The 25,770-nt window shown below is 46.3% G+C and overlaps 1 protein-coding gene across 1 annotated transcript in view; it reads right to left on the reverse strand.

Annotated features, from left to right (window-relative positions):
* Positions 1 to 22,840: 22,840 nt before the first annotated feature.
* The window catches only part of ap3b1a (adaptor related protein complex 3 subunit beta 1a), a 29,799-nt gene continuing 26,869 nt past the window's right edge, over positions 22,841 to 25,770 (reverse strand). The window contains 1 exon segment of the mRNA XM_062484815.1: positions 22,841 to 23,049. Within this exon segment, the coding sequence (XP_062340799.1) occupies positions 22,896 to 23,049 (154 nt within the window). The 3' untranslated portion in view covers positions 22,841 to 22,895.

A 25,770-nucleotide genomic window follows, 5' to 3' on the forward strand; every position in this document is an offset into this window, starting at 1 on the left:
GTAACAAATATGCAGATTTTTACTGCATGAATATGAATTAGGATGAAACGTATTTATGATATAGTACCAAACCAATCCTATAAACAATTCAACGACTTAAGTGAAGTCATAGAGCAAGACCTGGCATTAGACTTCTAGCCTTATTTCCCTTAATGGTTCTTATTGCTTTCAGTACCCCACTGAAACAGAATTAGCAAATTCAGTTATTTCTATTGTAAAATGCATTAGATTCTCATTATTTATTTTAATGAGTTGCTGGTTGTTTATGTTTTGGTTTCAAGATCTTCCACATGAATGACACATTCAATTAAAACTAGGGGTCTATGTTAATGGGATAGGATTGCAACTACAAGAGACTCATCAAAACAAACAGTGTTGGTTCAACGTAAAGTTTTAGGGGGTAGATTACAGAACCATGCAAACACACACACACACACACACACAACACACACACATCTCTATCCTATACAGCGTCTCTTCCATTCCCCAGAAGCTCATAAAGCTAGTAGGCGATAATGATCCTGCCATAGACTGTAATGATCTCGCCATTTCATGGGGTATTACACTATAATGATGATAGTCCTCCATATTTGCATCCCATCCAGCCTTTAGCTGGTGAGAGGCACCTCCATTGTACCTGGTAAGGGTAATTTATGGAGCAAAGGCATGAATATGTCGTCCTGAAATAATACAACCCGTACTTACAGTCAACCACAAAGATTTATTACGAGATTGTACACCCAAACGCAAACAAAGCCGCTGTGCAGGTGTGTGTGTGTGTGTGTGTGTGCATGAAGACGAAGCAGAAAGGAGTTGAAAGGAAACCTGATGAAGACACACACAAATATTCACCAATGACAGCACATAAAATATTACAAGGGCTTGGCTTTGAGAGGTTTGTGTGGGGGAGAGTAAAGGGGGAGGGGAGGAGGAGGAGGAGGGGGGGTAGATATTCGGTGGGTTGGACGAAGTCTCGTAAAGACGTACCTCCTCAAAAAGCTACGCCACCATAAATGTGTTCTTTACCAGACAAAGTTTCCAATACCAACCGTGTACAAACAGAAAACACACACAGCACAAACACAAACACAATCACATAAAGACGAGGCGAAAGAGAGAGAGAGAGAGAGAGAGAGAGAGAGAGAGAGAGAGAGAGAGAGAGAGAGAGAGAGAGAGAGAGAGAGAGAGAGAGAGAGAGAGAGAGAGAGAGAGAGAGAGAGAGAGAGAAAAACAACCCTGTGCGTATTTTACTCCAGGAGTTAATGGGAATAAAATACCTTGGTGGATGAGTGCAGATGTGTTTGATACAAATAGTCATTTTCCTATTTGCTGCCTCATTGAGCATGATGAATGATGGGAGTCAGGGAGGCTGTGTGATGAATGACGGCACCTTGGCTCCATTGCATGCCCTATTGATTCTCCTTCTTTATTACTCCTGCAACCCAGCTGGCTGCTCCTGCCCTCCCTACACTCTCTTTCCACTGGGGGGAGAAGGAGAGGAGGGGAGGAGCAGGAGGAGGAGGAGGAGGGAGGAGGCGGGAGGGGGGGTGGTCTTCTTCCTGCCACAAGGCCCCTCCTCTTATAGGGCAAGGGATATGTGTGTGTGTGTGTGTGTGTGTGTGTGTGTGTGTGTGTGAAACTTGGACTGTGGTATGTAGGGGGAAAATGAGTTTTCTGATTAGTCCACTCAGGGCCATGGGCCTCTAATAGGGGCTTGTCTGTAAGCCTGGTTAGTTAGCGGAGTCTCCCAGAAGGGGAGACCAGGGAGACAGGAAGTGATGTCGGGGAAAGGAAATTATGTGCCTCTCGGCAGAGCATCAATGGATGAAAACAGCAGTGGTAAATGCTATTTATACTACATGCTATAATTAACATGATGTAGAAATCTGAGGAAATCAGAGAATGATGTATAAATACAAACAATGTAGTCATAACTATATTCAGGTTAATTATATTGTTTTTCACAAGGTTCTTTCCTCAAACCATTGTATGGAATAACCATCATGTGATTTATAGTCTATATCTGTTCAAATGCTTTTAAGTGCAAACAAATGAGATATGTCAGATCAACGTTGTCGCACTGTAGTCAAGATATTATTATTATAGTTTACCGTACCTGGCAGATGAAATGTGGTTACATCGTGCAGAGGTTACTAAATACAAGTCTTTCTAACTCTGAGCATTGACAAACTGTTAGAACCACACACTACTTCTGATCCCTGATACTCTGCTGTGCTTTCCATGTGCACTACTTGCATGTCGCTTTGGATAAAAGCACAGAAAAAATGAGTACAAATGCGTAAACGTGAAAGTCAAAAAGTAACGACTTGACAATAAATCAAACAAACAAAGTAGAAAAGGAAACATTTGAACCCGCAGGCCACTAAAGCAAGTGAAACCCCTTTTTAGACCCGCCGAACTGAAGATGAAAGGTAAAAAAAAGCTGTCTCTGTCATGTGCACACCCTGGGTCCTCCACGGTGCCTGTGAGAGTGACAGTGCGCTGGGCTCCACGTGAGCGATCCACCGGAGGCACAGAGACATGTCCAGCCTCAGATGGTGACCCTGGTCCCCAAGGCTCAGTCAAAACAAAGGCTTCTCCTTCCTGCCTTCATACTCTCTCACCTGGGTCCTTCATCTGAAACACGCTCAGCTGGAGCCGGGGACACCGTCAGGACGTGTTGTCATGTCCTCCAGGGCCACCCCAGAACAGAGACTTGTCGCCAGCCTGTCGGTCTCCTCCCTGGCCCCCTCTCTCTCAACCGCTCCGAGACTCACCCCCACAAGGCCAACATGGCGTGGCGTCTTAGACAGAGTTTATATCATCGAAGTCACCAGACACGGGAGTCACATTCCAGATCCTCTCACTCGCTGGTGGGTTTGTGTTGGTCGCCTGGAGACGGGGTCAAAAGAATGTCGCTGGTTTGTTGACGGTTTGTGTTTTGGTTTACCCAGTGCAATCGTCCATTTGACTTTCTCGTAACACATACACAACCTTTACCAAAAAAAATCTGTTAACAGACACCTTTATTCAAAGTGAAGTACAAATAGTGCATGTTGGAAGTTATCCATAGTATTTCAGAGTGGGACTCCAGGAACGTATTCTGAATTTACTAGCCACCTGGCAAAGTAACCACATCTCAGTTACCAGGCACCGTCAACAAAAACAACATGACAGTGCAGCAATAACATGTAAATTACTTAACTACAGTGCTACAATAACAATTACAGTAGTGCATACGTACAGTTCAGCTAAATGGGCGACATAATAAGGGCAACATCAAAGCCCTTCACGGATGCAGTCTCTTGTCAGACAGTGGAACAACAGGATCTCAGTGGGGAGAAACATCTTGTTATTGTTCCTGTGAAGAAGGAGCTTATCACTTTGATCTGGTCATATTTGCAAACAGTGTGTCTGGGCCTGGTTTAAATAAAGTTATTTAATGTTTCAGTTGAATGCTATGACTTATTAAGGGCTTGTAATAACTTCTCATGCCCCTTGTTAATAAACAACAAGGCAGACATTCTTACTACTGATCTTTGTTAACTGGTGGAATACTTACATTTATTCTTTGGCCACAACAAAGCAAATAAAATCTGACCTTCTATCATAAATTAGTAATTTATTCTCTAATGAGTACATTTCTATGCACTTGGACTTCACGTTTACACTACCACTCATTGCCTACCATAGTTAACAATCAAAATCCAATCCACGAAGTGAAAAACAATACTCATTGAAAATAATGGGCAATCTCTGCGACTGATGAATTGAATTTCGATTCATTTCCTAAATGATCCCAACCCATTATGCATAAACATATTAACCTCAGAGGTAAGGCCTTGCTAGTGTGCACACAGCCACACACGCAAGCACACACGCACACACACATGCACACATCCACACGCCGACACACGCAACCACAGTGTGCACGTACGCACGTCTGAACACACTACCACACACACACACACACAACCTCCATCTACCTCTCAGCATGGCCTGGGAGATGCTCACCAGACTAAATTACAAATGTTTCAGTGGATTGGAGTTGCGGAACATAATGAAGCAGCGCTGTGCGCTGAGAGGTAATCACCCAGCATGCCGTTCCCCAGCCCTGCCAGGTTACAGAGAAGATGAATAGGCAAAGTACAAAACCACTGACCCCTCAAAAGTTTCATTTACCTTCTCCCCCCCCCCCCTGGTTTGGGGTGGTGGTGGTGGGGGGGAGGGGGTTTGGAAGAGGTAATCATCTAGGGACAGTTTTGGTAGCTTGATGAATGGTGTGTGTGCCTTTGGCACTCGTACACACACACACACCTATTTATCTGCTCGAGCCCCAAGGCAGCCGAGCAGGCCAGGAGATGTGGAGCATGCTGGGCGTTATTGAGTCACCAGGGCTGGCCGAGCGGAGAGACAGACCAGGGTGAGGAGAGGAGGAGGAGGAGGAGGAGGGGATAGTGAGTGGGGGGATGGTGGGATGTAAGGAGGACAGACTGCTTGGCCAGGGAACGTGGAGCCGATCAATCCCAACACCCGCCCCCTCCCCCACACCCCGGCCTCCCCACCGCCCCCCCCCACACCCTTCTTCCCCCCCCCCCCCCAAGCCTATCAGTCACGTCCTCTCACTCTGTCCATTTCTGCTGATGACACACTTTCTCTGCCCATCGGGCCATTTCCAGGCCAAGAGCAAGCGAGAGGATGGAGGGAGGGGGCACCGTGGGAGTGGGTTTCCTTTTGGTGTGTGTATGTGTGTATATTTGTAAGTGTGCGTGTGTGAGGGAGGATTAGGGTCGTCCACAGGGAAAGGTATGGACGGAGGAGACGGACATGGGCACAACAGAGAGGGGGAGAGGGGAAGAGAGGAAGAGAGGAAGAGGGGGAGATGGGGAGAGAGGGGGAAGGGGGAGAGTGGGAGAGGGGGAGAGGGGGAGAGGGGGAGAGGGGGGAGAGGGGGAGAGGGGGAGAGGGGGGAGAGGGGGGGAGGGGGGAGAGGAGGAGAGGGGGAGAGGAGGAAAGGGGAGAGGGGGGAGAGGGGGAGGGGGGAGGGGGAGAGGGGGAGAGGGGGAGGGGGAGAGGGGGAGAGGGGGAGAGGGGGAGAGGAGGAGAGGAGGAGAGGAGGAGAGGGGGAGAGGGGGAGAGGGGGAGAGGGGGAGAGAGGGGAGAGGGGGAGAGGGGGAGAGGGGGGAGAGAGGAGGAGAGGGGGAGAGGGGGAGAGGAGGAGAGGAGGAGAGGGGGAGAGGGGGAGAGGGGGAGAGGGGGAGAGGCAGAGAGGGGGAGAGGAGGAGAGGGGGAGAGGGGGAGAGAGGAGGAGAGGGGGAGAGAGGGAGAGGGGGAGAGGGGGAGAGAGGAGGGCAAGTGCCTTCTGTCAAACCTTCCTCCCACAAGAGTGGGCTGGGACCGAGGAGCTGAGAGTAGGTCGGACCAAGCAGAGGCCCCGCAGGTAGGGCCAATTCAGCCCTCCTTCCCTGGCGTGCCAGCGAAGGTGGCAGGAGCCAAGCTCCGTCAATGCATAATACATTAGAGGCCTCCTTCCACTGACAGCCCCCTCTGCCGCCCTCCACTCCAGCAGGTCTGGCCGCTAATCAAAGACGACATATCCGAATGTCCAGACACTCACACACAGAAATTTACTAATCAAAAAGTGTATTTCCTAGAGGCTGACTCCCAAGAGAAATCCAGCTGGAAGAAATTGGAATAATTTATTAGCTTACAAGTTTTCGCTGACAGTTAGCCCGAGGCTATTTATCTCAGTAATAGAGAACGTCTCCAATGTGGCAAAATGGACCAAATCAAACAGCTTTGATCAGAAATGAATCTGGCAAGGCTGTCTGTCTCTCGGTGTCCCGCGAGGCCGGGGAACAAACAAAACAGAGAGAGGGAAGGGGAGAGAGAGAGAGGGAGAGAGAGAGAGAGAGAGAGAGAGAGAGAGAGAGAGAGAGAGAGAGAGAGAGAGAGAGATGAGAGAGAGAGAGAGAGATGAGGAGAGAGAGAGATGAACAGAGAGATGAACAGAGAGATTGAACAAGTGGCCAGTGAACACAGCACAAACAAAGTATACATTGTACACAAAATACCTCACTAGGAATGATTATTCCCACAAAGGAGCTGGTAATATTTAAAATGGAGGAGATTGCTCCATAAATGATATGACAACAGCAGAACATCAAACCAATTTGTAGGGTTTACAGTCTCTCTTCATTGAGTTTGAGATGGCACAAAATTGTCCTGCTTTTTTACATTACAAGAAGCTAGTAGCTAATGCATGTTGTCAGTTAGAAAAACAAGACGCTGAAATAGAATCAGCAAAAATATTTGACTGTGAAAGTTCCATGAATGTGATATGTACAACTCACAAAAGACCTTTGTTTTTACTACTGATGTAAACACAATGTGAATGAAAAGTACATCCACGTCCATTCGACTAACCATCAGCTGAAGTTAAACTGTCTTTTAGTTAAAGAAGGCTCTGGAAGGATTTGAGTTGGCAAAGAATATCCATGTGTGTATTAGATTAAAAACATTCATTCTAGACTAAATCACCAGTTATTTGGTTATGAATGCTCCCTTAGTTTAAGTTTGGTTCACACATTATATCTTTTTAATACATATTTTAGGTATTTACCAACAGAGTTTATACTAACTTCCATTCCAATGTAATGATGTCTCTTTGAGATGTGGACCATGACATTGTTCCCAGTCAGAGAGCTCTCTCTCTCTCTTTCTCTCTCTCTCTGTCGGTGACACAGTCCGTGAGCAGAGCTGTAGAACATGTTTTTGACATGATCCCCAGGCATGCCTCTCTACGTGAGGGACGCGTCCATTAGTTGGGCAGAGTGACAGACAGTTCAAAGGGTCGTCAGGCTGACACTGGTGGGGACAATAAACAGGCCACAGCCGTCTCAATTAGCAGAGCAGCCTCTGATCTCAGCACATCAGAGCGGGATCCTCACATGTTAAATGCGTGTCAATCACGGCTTCTTCACTCCGACACCCACGAAGGCGTACTGTTTAACAGTGAGAGACAGTGTGGAGGAGAGAAATTCTTTACAGTCACCCTCAGAACTCTTCGTAGTGACTAGAGTGTACTGGACTGTAAACATTGTCGTTCCTCATGGCACCAATCACCGGAGACCGTTACAGATTGGGTTTACTTCAAACACATTTGCATTCAAACGGGAATACTTTGTCATTTGGCCAATGTCATTTTCATGAGAACATTTATACAGTGTGCTTGCTGACACAATTTCAAGTATTTAGGTAGCTTGGACATGTTGGTAAAGAAAGAATGCGAAAGGAAGAAAGAAAGAAAGAAAGAAAGAAAGAGAAAGAAAGGATAGAGTGTCTAGATAAATGAGTGAAATGTGAAGGGAAAAACAGTGCACATGGACTGCCCTGTGTGCTGTGTAATGGGAACGTCAGTGGCAAGAGAAAAATGTATCAACAGTGTGTATTAAACATCAATAAAGTGTATTACTTGTTACAATAAAAGGATGCAACATTAAAATAGAGCTCTTGCATACTGCCTACACTTACTACTCTGCAATTAGCTTTATGTGGAACTATTTGCAGTGTAACCCCGATGCACTTAGACCGTGACAGAAAAACAACTTGAATCATGATGGACCGCAAAGAATAAAAGCACACTTAAAAGTGAATATTAATTTCCAGAATAATTACAAGAACAACAAGCCGGGGTTCTCCATGTGCTGTGTATACAAAATATGATCAGATGTGATCAGAACAACAGCAAATCTGTCGGCTGTCAGACAGCCATTGTCACAGCACTGACCCCCATCCTCCCTCCTCCTCCTCCTCTCTCCTCCTCCCTCGCACAGCTCTCCACCTCCTCCTCCTTCCCAATCTATCTGCCTAATGAATTTTTACCTGGCACAGACTGCTTTCAACTCCATTTGGACTGGTGCCTACAATTACCTCCTCAGAGTCTCTAAAGTAACTGCGCTCAGCCTAATTAGTATGCATTATCAATTAACAAACTTAATAGCTGGCAGATTGATTAGATCCTCTGTAGTAGTGGCTATGCAGGAGCCAAACTCAGAATGAAAAATCACCCCCCCCCCCTCCCTCACACTCGATCTCGCGCACAGTGACACACACAGGTGGGCTTGCATCTGTGCAGGCAGGTACATAAGTGCCGTAAACAAGAACACAAAGCCTACAGTACAAGAGAGCCCAGGGAATCGCTATTTGTGTTGCCATTGTGTACACTGCCATGAGAATAATGCGGCTATGTGTTTCATGTCAGTTTAGCATTTACATCCGGTACAGATATCTCTTCCATTAATATATCTGTGAAGTAGGATCAACACCTCAATACAAGATGTATCCTATAAGGTTGGTGACCCCACTGGCAGTAGATAAAAAAGGATTTAGAGGAATCTGGACCAGAAGGCCTAATATCAGCATGAGAGAATGTTCACTGATTGGAAAATGTTGCTTGATTCATCGCTAGATGGTGTACATTTAAATATGGGATAGATATAGATACATACGATCCTTTACAGAGATATGGGAGCTGTGGTAAAGAAAAGTGTAAACAGGTTCCTTGTGAACAGAATCATCGGGTTGCAGGTAATGAACGGAAATTTTCCAAAAACATAAAAATAGAATGTGCGCGCAGGGAGGTAAGTGTGGGGGACATGGTTGTCTAAGGAAAACAATTTGTCAGGGAAATTCATACGAGGCAACAGCAAGCATTCATTTTTTGGACATTGACGTCGCCATTATAATGTGCTGTCTTTCATAAAAGTCGCTGAATAGATAGGAATGTCTACATTTTTCAAAACACGTCGCTTCATTCTTCTTTCACGTTTTTCATTATTTTCATAAACATTTTGACAAGCTATTATAACAGTTGCCCTGTACATCTCTCATTGAAGATGTTGTGCTACATTACAATATTAATTATTGGCAAACCTTCAATAGACACATCACAGCATAGACTCCGGTATTAGTAACAATAGCCTACATTAGACTCAACTGTGTAACCTTTAACACACCGTCGAATATTTGCTCGGATTTTTCACGCGCACAAATGCATTTCTATGCCATTCCAAACATTTTCATCTTGTATAAATGATTAAATTAAATATATTTGCTTATTTACATGAATATCAATAACAAAACATTATGACAATTACCCGCCCTATTGGCCACAAAGTTTATACGCCTGAAAATATACTTTATTTTCATTAAGAGCCATGAAATGCGATCATTATTGCATTCATTAAGACCACTATAGGCAATTATCTTCGTTAGTTTTTCAGTTAGTCTGTAATGGGTCATTGTAGTGATAGAGTGAACTTCACAGTGTATTTGTAGGCCAGACATTTATACAAAGGACATTTACGTGGAATTATCTTTGGCTTTTTTTATGGAGTCTGTATGTGTTTCTGAGGTATTTCCACACACCAGCATGGTTCAGAAAAATCCATTACCTGGGCAGAAAAGCGACAAACGCCAGTTGTCCAGATAGTTCATAGCGCGGTAATACACGGCCAGGAATGTGCTGGAAATTCGGGGAAGCAACGGAATTGAGGAGTCACATACAATGAGCGTCACAGCACGGGGACAGTGGCCGGGGGGACGAGAGCCCCCCCCCCCCCCCCCGCGTGCTCTTTGGTCACACCAATAAGAGGGGAGGGCACACCTTGGAGAGACAGAGTGCATTGGGCCTGTGTGTGGGGATCTTCTTAGGCATAAATGACCAATCAACAGAGTGTTCAGAAGTGTGTTGTATTGACTGGCTGTATAAGGAAGCTATATTCTGGTAGATTCCATGAGAAAACACATAGTCCAGTGTTCTTAGTCCGTTCTTAGGCATTTGGGCATGAGCCTAGATGCGTGCATTTTGAGCCACAACAAGTCACTGTTGCCCCCGTATGATTTATAAAATCACGCTTAATTGTATTTGTGTAGCCCCTCTCGCCTGCACAGTCACAAAGGGTTTCAAAGGTGGAGATACCAAATATAAGAGAAACGATCCAATCCATCTGAGAAGAAAGGACAAAATCCCTACAGGCTGGCAAAAACCGTCTCAGGAGAGAGAGAGAAAATTAAACTACACAGACAGCACAGAAATGCTGCAAAATGTCATGCTTTAAATGTAACCAAATTCTGACGTAAACGGTTACAAATTGAATCACAATAACGTTAGGCTATTTAAAATCTGATAAATATTTTGTTGGTCACACACTGAACTAAATAGCATTATTAAATCCATAACACCAGTAGCCCACGTTCAGTGTAGATCAGTTGTGTATAGGCTGACACACAGCTTGCTATCTCAGACCATATGCCACTGTTGTCTGTGGGCATGCTGCCTATACAATGTGAGCCATCGTCAGTTTGCACTGATGTATATTTCGTTGTCCATGGGCTTAATTTTGATTTATAGTCCGTCTATAAATTAGAAAAATATGTTTTAGAATTCCATCCCGCGGAAAAGCGGCGCGTGATGTCAGGGGATTGGGTGATATTTAAGATGTCAGAAATACATATTGGATTAGCGCGCTTTGTTCCCCGGCAACAGCAGGTGTTTAATCATAGCTGATGGCTGGAGCGAAATGCGTTAGGACAGGCCAGGCCCAAAACTGTAGCTGCGTTCCCGAGATCGCGATAAATCATAGGCCGAATGTTGCAGCTTACCTACCCCCCCCCCCCCCCACACACACACACACACACACACACACACATACACCCATACAAGTCCTCTCCACAAACACAAACACATGCACACACCCACACACTCTTCTCTTAGCAAACCTCGATTTGAATTGGAAGACTAAAACGTCGAATCCAACGAGTCTTCTAGAATTCTGGTATGTTCAGCCTGTCTGCATTAGGAATATTTCAAGTAACAAACCCATGTCCTGCAGGTTAAATAAATTGATATTAGCACTGTGTAACTATAGAAGGTCTATTCATTATCATGGCTGAAGTGACAACGGCGGGACAATTACGCTCATATTAATCAAATTCTTTCGGTTAATCAGGATTTATGTTACACCAATACATGGCTATAATTCGATTAAAATGACCAAATATTGACTGCAGCACACAGTTCATGCAGTGAATGAACTCTGGGCGTGACAAGTTCGCCTCGGCAAGGCAGGAGGGTTTCCGAAGTAGGGCTCCTACGTTATCCCCATCATCATCGTTATCATTATCACCTTCTAAAATGTGATTACTTTGCCAATACGCGCTCGCTCTGTTTCCCGCTGATGTGTATTTCCCCGGGTAGGCAGAAATGGATGAGAGGTTTGAGCTGAGGAGGTTTGGCCAGAGGCGGAGAGGGAGAGGGAGAAGACGTTTAGGAGAGCAAACATTTTCAAGGTCACCCGGTGAACTGGAACGAGCGCAAGGAGATGCATGGCGAAAATAGTGCGTTTTGACACTAGCGCGCGGTTTGATTAAAAGGTAAAGTAATGGGTTTAAACACACGCCACGAGAATACCGCCAGACTCTGTTGGCTTTTTCGCAAATTACTTAACGGTGCAGTGATGGAAATAAGATTGTAATGTTTGGTAATGGAAAAGAAAGCCCAATATTCTTTTTTTCTGGCCTTCTTGTTTTCTGACATACACAAAATAAATTGCCCAAGCTAATAGCCATGGCGCGTGGGATTTTTTTTCTTCTTCTCCTGAATCCTTCTGAGGGAATTCGAACACGTTCCTTGTGGTTTCATTCTACATTCGTTATCATGAACAATATTGGTTAAAATGATGAAACATCAAACTCCTAATGTAACATTAACAGTTGTGACTGGTGAGACAAATAGATGGTGTGGGTTTACAAAAAAGAAGTCAAGCTTGGAATCCATGGCATGTGGTGTTACATAGACCCGTTCCCTTAAATTTGCCTAATAGTAGAACTAGTATGCCTGCGAATTGAGGAACCCTTAGAGCAGAACAAAGGGAATTGCAAAACAAACCCACAGATGATTTAATGCTGGGTGCATGGGGAAAACAAGCCGGCCATATTAGCTAGCCTAGAAAACTGCTAATCATGCATACCTGCCAATGGGAATGTTGCCAAAGATTGAAATAAAGAACCGTTTTGTTTTTATTAAGACAGGCGAACATCTACACCATCTTTAAGAATAATCAATAGTTTTCTGGAATCAGAATTAGAGCATGTGTGACTAAATTCTGTAAAATAAAAGGTTTTGGTGGATCTGAATGGCTAAGGAGTCAGTCTGTCCTTTCTATCCATCGCAGGTCTGTTTATTCCGGAACCACCTCTTCATTGAGTCTCTTAATTCCTCTCTAATTCTGCGTGTCAGGGCCGTGTTTCCCGCTGTCCCGCCCAATGGCCCCTCGTCTCCCCGTTTTTAACTCTCTCCAGCATTACTCAGCTCAATGACACAAGGCAAATTGCGTTTAATAAATTAGCTTAATGGATTCGACGATCGGTTAGCGGGCGCAATGTTTCCTCTGGTTAAGCAAAACATTTATATCCCACATTCGCTCTCTCTCTCCCCCTCTCTCTCTCTCTGACTTTCTTTCTTGTTCTCTATCCTCCTCTCTAAGGTAGAGAAACTGTTTCTGGAAATGCACGTGCGCACAATGAGGCCCACAATAAGACTACTCCACGGGGGCCACAATTTCACTGTTGGTTTGCAGAGTTTGCAGTTACTGTTGCCCTGTGCGCTCCAGGCAATTGTATTGTATTAATTTGGATTTGGTTATAGCATAAATTCAACGTGCTGGTGGCATTAACTTGTGGGTAATCAGTGCGTAATGGATTATTTAGACTCTTGTAGCATGCTTAAGGTAAATGCACCATGATAGTCCCCCAACTCCCTAATCACTATTATCATCAGCAGCATCCTCTCCATTATCTTCTGAGGTCAACTTACTCTCTTTTCAGCTAAATCAACCAGTACTCTTTGATACCGAGCTACGCCTGTATGTGGAGTTAAATGTCAATGATGATATGCATCCATCCCTCCCTCCCATCCTATCCCCTCCCCTCCCTGTCTCTATATCCTTTACGGCCTCTGCATGTTTGGTTGCGCAAAACAATCTCATCGGACATTATTGATGTTACAGATGTTATAGTAATCAAATTATCAGCCTGTGAAGGGCCCCTCTGTCACCGCGGCGCGTGATAAATTACGGTAAAGGTCACAGCCTGCCTGTGTTTTATGTGAGGTTTGCACGGTAACGCTCAGGTGAGTCTCTCCAGGGCCGCCCGGTGCTCGCCGGTGGACCGCCTCAGACACATTTCCGTTTAGGTTAAGAGCTTCTCACACCTCGAGGGGGAGGGGGAAGGGTGTCCTAAATGTCTGCTGGGCTGATCCTAGCTTTTCTTCAAAACAACTCTACCTGTAGCTACGTTACATCAGCGAACATAAAAGTAGGCTACACTACAATGGCAGTTTATGGAAATAGAGACCTGGACCCATGAACCAACTGCACGAGAATTACATACATCAAGACCAGGATAAGAGAGGTGAATCAGTGATGAGATGTTCGGATGGTTATTTAATTAGGCTATGCAACCGTCGAGACAGTTGACAAAACAATGCGTTTCAACGGCCAAAAGGAGAAAACAAATCAACATTCTTCAATTTAAACAACATCAGTTCATTATAATCCAATTATAATTCACAGTGTATTTTTTTAAAACATTTGGCGGCATTATGTGATCAAAGTTATGTATAGATGTTCTGACTGTATATTTTTGGCTGGCTAATAGGCTTTCGAAATCACGTTTAAGAGAACCACACTTGGGTTATCTTGGGGAACATTTCGCATTTGCATTTTTAAATGGCATCACGGGTAAAGGCTGCAGGCCTATGGCGTTATCCTGTCACTTGGAAGTTAAATTATAACACGACGGCTATAACATGCTATACTGAGCTAAAATCAGACACAATTAGGTTATAGACTACATAAACCCTCCAAATGGAAGCCATGCCCAACGCAGTTTGATTGGTAGTCTATAGGTGCTTTGGTTGGAAGTTATTTGTGTTGGAGGGAAGGGAGCATACTGTCACTCTAGGCCACATTTATCCACACGCAATTAGGTGTCAGGGCGCGGGGGTTCTCTGTTTGATGATAGCCTTGGGCTGTGCGCGGCGTGCGAGCCCTAATCAGGAGAGTAAACTCCGCTATATTTCAATTTGGGAAGGCGCTCTTCCGCTTAGAGGGCCTCTGGCACAGCGATAAATAAAACGCCCATTTACTCCTTCGCCTCCCAGAGACATCCAAAGTGCGCTCGCCACCAGCCCCCTAATCATAGCCTACATTTGGTCGCCGAACATAAATCAAACAATTGGAAACGTCATGATTAGGATGCCAAAACCTGACATCAACAGTCCCAATACTGCTTCCTTGTTTAGATACACGACATCCACACCCCATGAAATCTACTCCCCATAAAAAAGTGCTTAGTGACTACTTACAGATTTCATAGGCCTTAGAAGTCCAGTAGGCTATTTGTTTCAAACGTCTGTTTCTTCAGCCAATGTGGTCGCATGTTATCTGCGTTCCAGTGAGGGTTTATGACTATGACAACGTTGGAAAACAATAGGGGAAAATTAGAGGCAAGATTACAACTATTACCGCCTAATCCTCGATGTTATGACACATCTGTCATTAGCCATTATACGCGGTATCTCCCCAAGTGCCCAGGGTTCCTTTCAAATGTTAACCGGCATGTTCTTGATCCCGTTAGAGTGTTAATTGCCTGAATGCAGTCCATTTATCTAATCCCCGAGTTTCGCCACTGCCCTCCAGTACTTTAATTCTCTCAACGGAGTGGATTTGGTGAAGTGCTACACATAATCTCTATTCAAATATTTCCATATGACAACTGCTTACAGACCACTCCAATTAAATGCCAGTCACTTTCTATTTGAGCCGGTCAATGGAGAGCGCGCCCGGTGCGTGGGCCAAACAATGGGATTTAAGCGTTTCATTCCCCCAAACCTCCCTCGACCTACCCACAGCCGCCAACGAGACCCTCTAAATCTAAGGCGGGATCTCGAGGGATTAGATGTTGAAATTGGGAGGAATATTGGGGTGGCAAAACTGCCCTTTTTTTCTTTTTCTTTCCACAAAAGTGCCTCCCTGTGCGTGCACATCACCGTGGAAATGAGATGCGCATTTAAATCTGAGAGCTGGTCCACCGCCTGTGGCCATAGCAGGAGAACCTGCCCACCCAGCCCAACGGTTAATTAATTGGACTTCGATGCTGCGCGAGGAGGAGCGGGCGGGTTTGATACGACTACATCTGTGGTTTCTAGCAGAATCATTCAGTCCCCCCGCGAGCAAGGGAGGCTTTTAAATAGGAAATTAGCATTCAGATGAGAGCGCATGCATGGGAGACACGGGAGGCCTCGCGCCTGAAAGGGAGGGAAGTATATTAATGACTCTTTGCAAACTCCTGTGACATAATTTCAACCCTGTGTGCTAAAAAGGGTCTCAGAGAGACAGCGCTAGGCCCTCTGGGTAGTTGGTCCCCTACTGAATCAGTTTAAGTTTACTTACAAATAAGAAATTTGTAAAACATAGATCTATAACTGGTCTGTGCTAAATGGTGAGTGGCTGGGCATGGGTGTCTTAAGAGTGGTCCTGTTTTCATTCCGCTAAACATTTTAAATGTGAAAACCATTTGTTTTCATAACTCTACAGAACTAAGAAAATACACTTGCTTTACTAATGTGGACATTTGTGATCAAAATGAATGTACTATCTACATTGAACCCCCCAAATAATTAGGAATAACCTGTAGGCCCTTCAAACACATTAGAGGAGGTGTAAACATGGCTATATAGTTAATAGTATAATATGATGATTAAAGAACATTGACCTCTCCTAGGGTGAGAATGAAAGCATCATGTAATTAACAGTAACCTCTGATTTGAACTTTTTCATACCACCCATACACATAAACACACACTTGCAAACACACACACAGAATTGTAGTACCGTGTTATTTCGGGTCAGAGCACTTAATTATTTAATATGCCTTTCCCAACCCTAATTGTCAGGCATTGAGTCCTTTAATTCAAAAGCAACATAGCAGAGCAACCTAAATAGATATTGCTTGGTTTTCATTCAGTCCGCTATGGCTTTCACAGTCAAGAGTGGAAGGCGGGCGATGTGGATGCAAAGAGCTTGTAGGCAAGAACCAGCACTCCACTCTGGTGTGCTTTATTGTGTGGGCGCTGTGAAATACATGTCTTCATTAGGGGAGCCTGGAAAGAGGCGAGGGGCTTTTGTGTGTGTGAATCACGGAGGTTTATGTGTCTTTTGTGCCACTAATACTCCACTATGTCAGGCCGAGTCTGTTTTAGTGCAAGGCTTTATGGGCCCAAATTGCTCCTGAATAGGATAGTCAAGCACTTTAACTGCACTCACCTTCGTCTAACCCCTTTTAACTTATTACCTTACATTAACTGATTTTAACCTGTCAACCTCCTAGCTCCTCGATTGCAAATAAATTACAGTTGTGGATATAAAGTGTGTGTAGGTAGGCGCAAAATGTGTTTACCTCGGCTTGAGTCAACACACTCAAGCTTTTTACCTCCACGCGCCTGTTAATGAAGCCAATCTCCATTCTGACTGCGCGCGATCACTCTTTAATGCACTTGAGTGATTTTTAAAGTGCAATCAAATGCTAATTAAGGACTGGTGGGTTTTCTTACTGTGTGATCATAAAGGCTGTTTTCTTTGTGGATTCACATAAAAAGCAAAGGGCAGAAACACAGACACGGGAGGGAGACCACATGCACCTGCAGGCCTCAGAGCGAAGCATGTTTCTTTAAGGGCAATGCAGAGATGGAGAGGAGGTGGGGGGGGGGGGGGTGCAAGAACACTAGAGGCCTCGTTGGTTGGATGAAGGAGTCCTGAAGGTCTTCCACTCGACTCTAGTTGCTGTGCGAGTTGTTTTTTTGCCGATCGCTTCCTAAACTCTCATTCCCCTCTTTAATGCTAACTCTGGTTTCCACTGCTTTCATATTTCAAGTGTGTCTGCGCGTGTGTGCGCGCGTGTGCACTGGCGAAGCCCGCGTTATCCGAGCACGCACAGGCGTGATATGCAACATTCCAACAAATTTCCCCCCTCGTTTCAACAGGGCTCGTCTGCTCCATCATGGTAGATAAATGAAGGAAACTGAAAAGAAAAGTGAAAAATCAAATCAGCCAAGCTGAATGTGTCTGTCCTCCTAATGAGTCGCTGATTGAACATTTCAGAGGGGGAACATGCAGTCATTAGTCTCCACGCTTCAGAGCAGCATTTAAAAGAAACTACACTGAAGAAAAAAAAATCTAATTACAATAAAGGAGACATACAATAGCTGTGAAGCATCAATTTAAGTCTAATCACCACAATTACTGTTCCCATGGGCCTGCTTGTATTAGACGGGGATTGTTTTGGGGGAAAGAAAATTGTATTTGGTAGGAGTATGGCATTCCTTTCACCAGAATACTTCTTGCACTTTATATTGTAATGTTTTCGTTGCTGTTCCACTCCACATCACAAATGAACAGAATCGAACGTTTAAGTTTTCTGATTTGGACATCGCGAGGCATTGACCGACAGCTTGGAGAAATGTTGGGACACCTTTTTTATTTTTTTGATTCGCTATCAGATCGGAGGTGAATCATTCTGGAAAGAGAACGAGTGTAACAAACGAGACAGAGACAGACCCTATTTGTTTCATTTGCTTAATAAATGTTTCGATGGAGAGATTGTGGATGAGGAGAGATGAAGACAACTGAAGTTAAGAGCTGAATGTATGAAGAGTGAACAGAGTGTGGTCCAGTTCATCTACCAGTTCATCTCTGCAGACCAAAAACCTTGGGTGGAAGGGCCTTCCCATGGCTGCTCCCAAACTGTGGAACTCACTACCTGTTTCCATCAGAAATGCTCCTTTTGCTTGGCCATTTTAAGAAGCTTAAAACCCACCTTTTAAACAGGTGTTTCTGGAACAACATCCTGGACACCAAGAAGGACCCCAGAACCAGTAGCCTAGACTAGTTTCCGTAGACTAGCGTGCTAGCATGTCTGTAGTGTGTGGACTAGCATCCTTAGACTAGCATGCTAGCATGTCTGTAGTGTGTGGACTAGCATCCGTAGACTAGCATGCTAGCATGTCTGTAGTGTGTGGACTAGCATCCGTAGACTAGCATGCTAGCATTTCTGCAGTGTGTGGACTAGCATCCGTAGACTAGCATGCTAGCATGTCTGTAGTCTGTGGACTAGCGTCCGTAGACTAGCATGCTAGCATGTCTGTAGTGTGTGGACTAGCATCCTTAGACTAGCATGCTAGCATGTCTGTAGTGTGTGGACTAGCATCCGTAGACTAGCATGCTAGCATGTCTGTAGTGTGTGGACTAGCATCCGTAGACTAGCATGCTAGCATTTCTGCAGTGTGTGGACTAGCATCCGTAGACTAGCATGCTAGCATGCTAGCATTTCTGTAGTGTGTGGACTAGCATCCGTAGACTAGCATGCTAACATGTCTGTAGTGTGTGGACTAGCATCCTTAGACTAGCATGCTAGCATGTCTGTAGTCTGTGGACTAGCGTCTGTAGACTAGCATGCTAGCATGTCTGTAGTGTGTGGACTAGCATCCGTAGACTAGCATGCTAACATGTCTGTAGTGTGTGGACTAGCATCCGTAGACTAGCATGCTAGCATGTCTGTAGTCTGTGGACTAGCATCCGTAGTCTAGCATGCTAGCATGTCTGTAGTCTGTGGACTAGCGTCCGTAGACTATCATGCTAGCATGTCTGTAGTGTGTGGACTAGCATCCGTAGACTAGCATGCTAGCATGTCTGTAGTGTGTGGACTAGCATCCGTAGACTAGCATGCTAGCATGTCTGTAGTGTGTGGACTAGCATCCGTAGACTAGCATGCAAAGCAATTATTTTGTTATTTGTTATTAAACAGGCTGTGAGAGCTTTCAAATACACTGGTGAAGGTTATATTGTAATCTAACTTTACAGTGTGGTGGGGGCGTGTGTGTACGTGTGTGTGTCCTTGTGAGAGGAGCAGAGGGATGGTCAGACTGGCTAATGAGAAGTTGCTCTCAGTGGTCAGGTCAGACAGGCGTTTCCTTAACTTGGACCCTCTCCCTCCCTCCCCCCCTCCATCCCTCCCCTCTGCCCCTCTCTCCCCCCTCCATCCTTCCCCTCTGCCCCTCTCTCCCCCCCTCCATCCCTCCCCTCTGCCCCTCTCTCCCCCCCTCCATCCCTCCCTTCTGCCCCTCTCTCCTCTCTATCCCTCTCTCCACCCCTCTCTGACAGACACCATGAAAAGCCCAAATTAACAGGCCCATCATGTCGCCATGCTGTTGCCCTGAGAGAGAGAGCACAAAATCAAGCTGTCACTGGCATTGGGGGGGAGGGTGAGGAGGAGGGGTGAGGAGAGGCAGAGGGAGGGACTAAAGGGGGGAGGGGGGGGGGAGCAGCCCCCTGTTCCCTCATTCCCTCCCCTCAGCCTATTATAGCAGGTGCCAACCTGGGAGATGGATCACACGCACACCAGGAGAGGGCCATGTTTCCCTCTGCCACAGCACAGAAATACCTACAAGCAGTGTGTGTGTGTGTGTAATGGTTGGGAGTTGTGTACTGTCTCGAAATAGCCTCTTACTGTAATATAGCGATTAATTTATATAATTGTTTCTATAGCAACTGTCACAGTGTATGAGTATATGCGGTTAGAATGGGCAAATTCCATTAACATTGATATTGTCTGTACATACTACTATGTGTACAATCACAATCAATTTCCTTTAATTTTGTTTATTTGCCTACATGTACAAGTTCCCTAGCCTACCTGTCTGGTTTTGTTAAAGGCATATATTAAGACAAACCAGAATTCTGAAATGTGTTGATTCCCTACTATGTATCATTTCTCTTTACATTCATTAGGTGAATGATAAAGCCTAACTCTTAGCAGTTTCCTTGGTGATTTGATCACAGTCACGAGGTGGAATAATTGAATGTCAGAAAAAAACAAAAAAAACAATTGAACTGTCTCAAGCACGCCAGTTATCATGCATCAATTCTATGCTCTATATCAAAGATATTGGGTATTAACTTACATGATATACTCACTAGCTTCAACCCTTTCCTTATCCATCCCCCCATATTATCACTGGTTTTAACGTTAACTACCATTTCACAAAAGGTACAATCTGTCTGCTGTTGACAGACAGTGACATGGATCTAATGGGATGGGGACCCTCTCATTTAGACAGTCTCACTTAGTAAAACAGTTCTTACACATGATGCTCATTTGTTCTCTGTTGCTTTTAATTACAATTTAATCTGAAATTAACCAAAGGCAAACTCGATTGTTTTCCCTCCATGTTTTATCTCAGCTTTTGCCCATTAAAAGGCAAACAGTGTCAACTTGAACTCGGAAGCAAATCGTCTTTAAGGGTAAATCCAACAGCCTGGGCTCCAGGGAGGGTACATCTCGACGGACGAGTTCAGATCGGTATCAAAAGTTAAAAGCGTCCAAAGCTCTGGAAGGAAGATTTAAATTGATTCACACAGGAGGCACCTTTGAGAAGAAAAAAAAAAACAACAAACATCCAAGAGTCCCATGGGGCTTCCTCAGCAGAGCACCTGCTGTGGCCTAATGGTGTGTTTACAGGACTGGGAGACATGACTTAGGGCTGCCTGTGGAAGAGTTTGCAGCATCTTACATCTCCTTCCACGCCGTCTGCGATAGTGTCAGCATCGTATCATTTACCCTCTAAAAGTGACATAAAAATGCCACAGGCAATGTGAAAGCCCCAGATTTATACATGTGTGTGGTTGTGTGTGTTTGCGAAGACAGCAGCTTTAAGTAATGGCGGTAGCAGGTCTGAAGAGCCTTCGCCATAATGGCAGATCAAGCCCATTTCTCATCGCCAGCTACGGAAGCAGAACTGAAGTGTGGGTTTGTGTGTGTGTGTGTGCAAAGCTGTGAGGCACTAACGCCGTCTCTCCTACAGGAGACGGTGGCTGTAGCCAAGCAGGCTGCCTCTGTAGCTCTGCGAGTGGACGAACCGTTTCCCTCCAATTATGTTCCCACTGAGGGCGATGGCATTAAGACAGTAGCGTTGGAAATCTGGCATCCCATAATACTCAAAATGCCAGACTCCTGCCTTTCCTGGATTGTGCATGTGTCCTTACTGTGTTCAGGCAGGGAGAACAGAAAAAACTGAAAAGGTTTTCTTGTGTATAATGGCGTAGAGGAAACTGGAGTACGTATATTGGAGTGTGTGTGTGTATGGCAGGCTTGCAGTGCGCGTGTGTGTGCTGTGAGAGTGTGTGTGTGTGTATGTATGTGTGTCTGTGTGTATGTGTGTGTGTGTGTGTAATGTGAACAGCTGGCTGAGGGAATGGGTACAGAGGGAGAGGTGATGGATGCGAGTGGAGCTTCTGTGACAGATGAGCAAACAGGTGTTCACTGTAGCCCTCAGAGAGACGCTATTTATGAGCCGGAAAAGACAGGCAGACACACGGCACCCTGCGACGGCAGAGCGCCCGGCCCCACCCTTCCCCACCCTACCCCAACCCACCCTACCCCTACCCACCCTACCCAGCACTGAACAGACCAGCATTCCCCAAGACGGTTTTAACTAACGCTAAACAATTCCGAACATCATTCAACATTATCGTACGTCGCATCGAACATCACGACTGTTGTGGACCCTAGGCTGCCCAACACCAGTCCTGAGGGCCGCGTTCACGGAAATAAACGAATTGTAATACACAAACGCGTTTCGTTTTATCCGGTTGTTCTGGCTGAAGCTTCTGTTTTCAGTCGTTTGTGACTCGTCCAGAGTGAATTTGGTTTCCACTCGCCTCTTTACACCTTCACACCCATTTAAGATTCATCATTATCACGTTCAAAAATTCCTCATTTGGATCAGTTTGCAATAAATTCTGTTTTTATTTTCACCAAAAAGTTATACAAGATCTCAATGATTGATAACCATCATTTTTTTGTTGCCTAAAACACAAAACAACTCCCCGTTTATCACATGAAGAAAGGCACTTTCTGTGTGGCTGCGTTGGAGCGGAGGATGAGACGAAAGAGGCAGTGACAAAGGTTTATGAAACACAATGATGAACCGTATGAGTGGAACATGTGGTGTACTGCTGTAAAAATTTGGCATGAAAAGAAAAAAACATACAAAAACACTTCACAAACTTCCTAAGTTGACAAAACCATTTAAATAGTGGCTAGGAAAATGCTAGTTCCTTAACCTGGTTCTAAAACACATTATTACCCAATCTGAAGAGTCCTTAGCAAAGACACGTCGTTTAAAGTAGACAGTAAAAAAAGAAAAGAAAGAATCTCAAAATACACAAATATGATATGCTAGACTGGCTCTTCTTCATTGAGGACATGAAGTCTGGAGTCTATGCATGCAAAAATCCCACAAGTTTAACCCACAAGTTTGACCTCATGTTTGCCCCAGGAACACAGGTGCCAACACACACATTCAGAAGCAGACATTTACTAGTCTCGCTCCTTCCAGACTCTGGTTCTGCTTCTCTACCTGTGTGTGTGTGTGTGTGTGTGTATAACTGTATGTCCAGTGATGTGGTTGACCATCTCTCCCTCCCCCCCCACCTCCCTCTCTCCCCCCCCTCTCCCTCTCTCTTGCCCCCCCTCCCTCCCTCCCTCTCTCCCCCCCCCCACCCCCTCCCTCCCTCTCTCCCCCCCCTCTCCCTCTCTCTTGCCCCCCCTCCCTCCCTCTCTCTCCCCCCCCCCTCCCTCTCTCCCCCCCCTCTCCCTCTCTCTTGCCCCCCCTCCCTCTCTTTCTCTCCCCCCCCCACCCCCTCCCTCCCTCTCTCCCCTCCCTCCCTCTCTCCCCCTGAGTCGGTGGTGCTGGAGGACTGGAGGCAGGGGGCGCTCTAGGGCTGAGACAGGGCCAGCGTGAGGTCCCGGAGCAGCATGGAGCCCATGACGCTCTTCTCTGTGTTGACGGTGAGCAGGGCAGTGCACGGCTCCTTCACCTCCACGGCCACCAGCACCAAGGCTCCACTGCTGGCCGTCTTCCCCGCAAACCTGGGGAGAAAACGCAGGTCAGCTCTGGGAACGCCACCGCGCACACACACACACACACACCTCAGAGATGGTCACTGCTGCAGGAGAAGTACCTGGAAGATACTTTTTTGTTTTGCTTCGTTGGGGCAGTTTGGAAGTGAAGTGTGACGAGGAAGAGAGAGGGGACAGAGAGAGGGGACAGAGAGAGGGGAGAAAGACAGAGAGAGAGAGAGAGAGAGAGAGAGAGGGGAGAGAGAGAGAGAGAGAGAGAGAGAGAGAGAGAGAGAGGGGAGAGAGAGAGGGGAGAGAGAGGGGAGAGAGAGAGAAAGAGAAACCCGAACCCAGGCTGCTGCGCTACGGCCTCCGCTAAGCTACCAAGCTGCCCTCATGGAAGACACTTTATCCAGTCAATGGCAGCAACGGATATATATATATATATATATACACATATGTACATTTAAAAAAACACAACATGATTAGTTCTTCACTGACATCAAGTTCACGGACACGATGCTGAACTATAACTCGGCTGCACGCGATGCAAAATCAATGCGGTTCGTTGAACAAAGACTTACCTTTCTTCCACACACCCCTCCCTCCCTCATAAATCCCTCACGAAGGGAACAGCGAAACACCACAAATCCTCTAATTACCCCATATTAGCATTGTGCGTCTGAATGTGTGTGTGAGAGGGAGAGAGAGGGAGAGAGAGAGAGGGGGTGTTAAAAGGAGAGACTGGCTGCCAGTCTATTATCCCAGCTGACTAAAAAGCCATTAGAAAAGGAGACACGCCCCCCCTCCTGTCAATCACAAAGCATTCAGCCTAGGTTTCTCATAATGACTGAGAGAGAGTGTGTGTGTGTGTGTGTGTAGGAGCCTAGGGACCAGCAGAGGGCCCCCACCCCCCCTCTCCCTCCCACCCGTCACCCTGGGGACACTGGGCGAATTCTCAACGCGTCGTTTCCTAGGATACCATCCCTACAGACCGGGGCGTGGGGGGGGGGCAAAACGAGGCGCACATGGTCCCCATTGAGGGTGCTAACAAGAGGCAGGCCGAGTTCCTGACCCAGGGTGACCCTCCTTCAGGGTGACAGTCCTGGGCTGGGGCCCCCTCTGGCCCTGCACTCCTGCACAGGCCCCCACGTGGCTGCCTTCCCGGCCATCTGCCTCCATTTAGCACTACATCTCCGGAACAAAGACCCCCCGTGGCCCCCTGCTTAGGCCTGACAAACAGCCCACAAAAGAGGACCCATTTAGGGCTGCCGTGAGCTGCAGAGGAGCCCCAGAAGCCCGACCCCGGACAGGCCCTGTCACACAGCGCTGGGACACGACAGCCACGGCCACCAATTAGCACGCACGCACACACACACACTAGGGGCCTGGGAGAGGGACTCTAGGAGGGAGACACACACACATTAAACACACACACGGACGGACGTAAGGGTGTGTGCATGCACGTCCAAACACAGTCTGTCTGGGCATCTCTCAGGGGAGCAGCTAAATTACCATCAACAAAGGACAGGGAGTGGATCAGGGAGCTCACAGGGAGGAGAGAGGGAGTCCTCCTTAGACTTAATTAAAATATTAGCCACTTCAGCAGGAAACGAAACCCATTGAGGAGAGGTGTAATATCTCCCCCCCCGCCCCTCTGTCCCTCTGTTCTAACCCCCACCCCCCCCCCCACCCCCCCGTCGCCCTTTAATATTTCAACACGTCTGTGTCCCTGTTTTAACGCTGGGCCTTTAAGGCTCGTCTAGTGAGTCTCAACTTCTTGACGCGCTCGACGAACACCATCGCCAACAACGACGGCACTAATCCCGCTAAAAAACGCGAACCGTCCACGTGACGCAGACCAGTTTCCTTTCATCCCCACACGTGAACCCGGCCTGCTGAAGCGCCTGTCTGTGTTGTGCTGGTCTTCCTCCGCACCTCCGGAGGCGTCTGTCTGCTCCCTGTGGCTCTGCTAATGGATTTAGGATATAAATCTATCATTTACTCAAGTCAGTTAACACTGCCCCCGCCGCAGCTTTCACTCTCCCTCTGGAGACACGGGGCGCTCTCTGACACTTCAGGCCTTTGTGTGTGTGTGTGTTTGTCTGCACGAGAGAGAGAGAGAGAGAGAGAGAGAGAGAGAGAGGGTGTTTTATCAGTGTCTGATTATTGATTTACACGTATGATTCTTTCTACTTCATTTGCATGTTTGAGCTCAGGTTTTTTTTGGTTTGCTTCGAAAGCCTCTTAAGACAGACGGACACACGCGTGAGTGCTGGAGCACGTGCACACACGCACACACACACACACAGAAATTAGACACTGTGTTAGGTCCCTGACAAACATCCGTTTAAACCTCCGCCCCTCCCCTCGTCCCCCAACGCCAAGCACACAAAAAACACATCCTCCTGCTTCCCCCTCCCTCCATCTCACACACACACACACACACACACACACACACACACACACACACACACACACACACACACACACACACACACACACACACACACACACACACACACACACACACACACACACACACACACACACACACACACACACACACAAAACACCTGACCGGCGGAGGTGAGAGAAGGGGGGGCCGCCTAAAACAGATCATTGGTATTCCTCGGACACTCCTCACATGCAGGGTTAAACACTGGATTAATTGCGGCGTATGGAAAGAAAAGCTAAGCATAACCCTGGACTTAGAACGGCAGGATTGGCTTCGATCCGCAGCCCGGCGGT

Source organism: Osmerus eperlanus, chromosome 18 (assembly GCF_963692335.1).
Source record: "Osmerus eperlanus chromosome 18, fOsmEpe2.1, whole genome shotgun sequence".
In the NCBI taxonomy this organism is placed as follows: Eukaryota; Metazoa; Chordata; class Actinopteri; order Osmeriformes; family Osmeridae; genus Osmerus; species Osmerus eperlanus.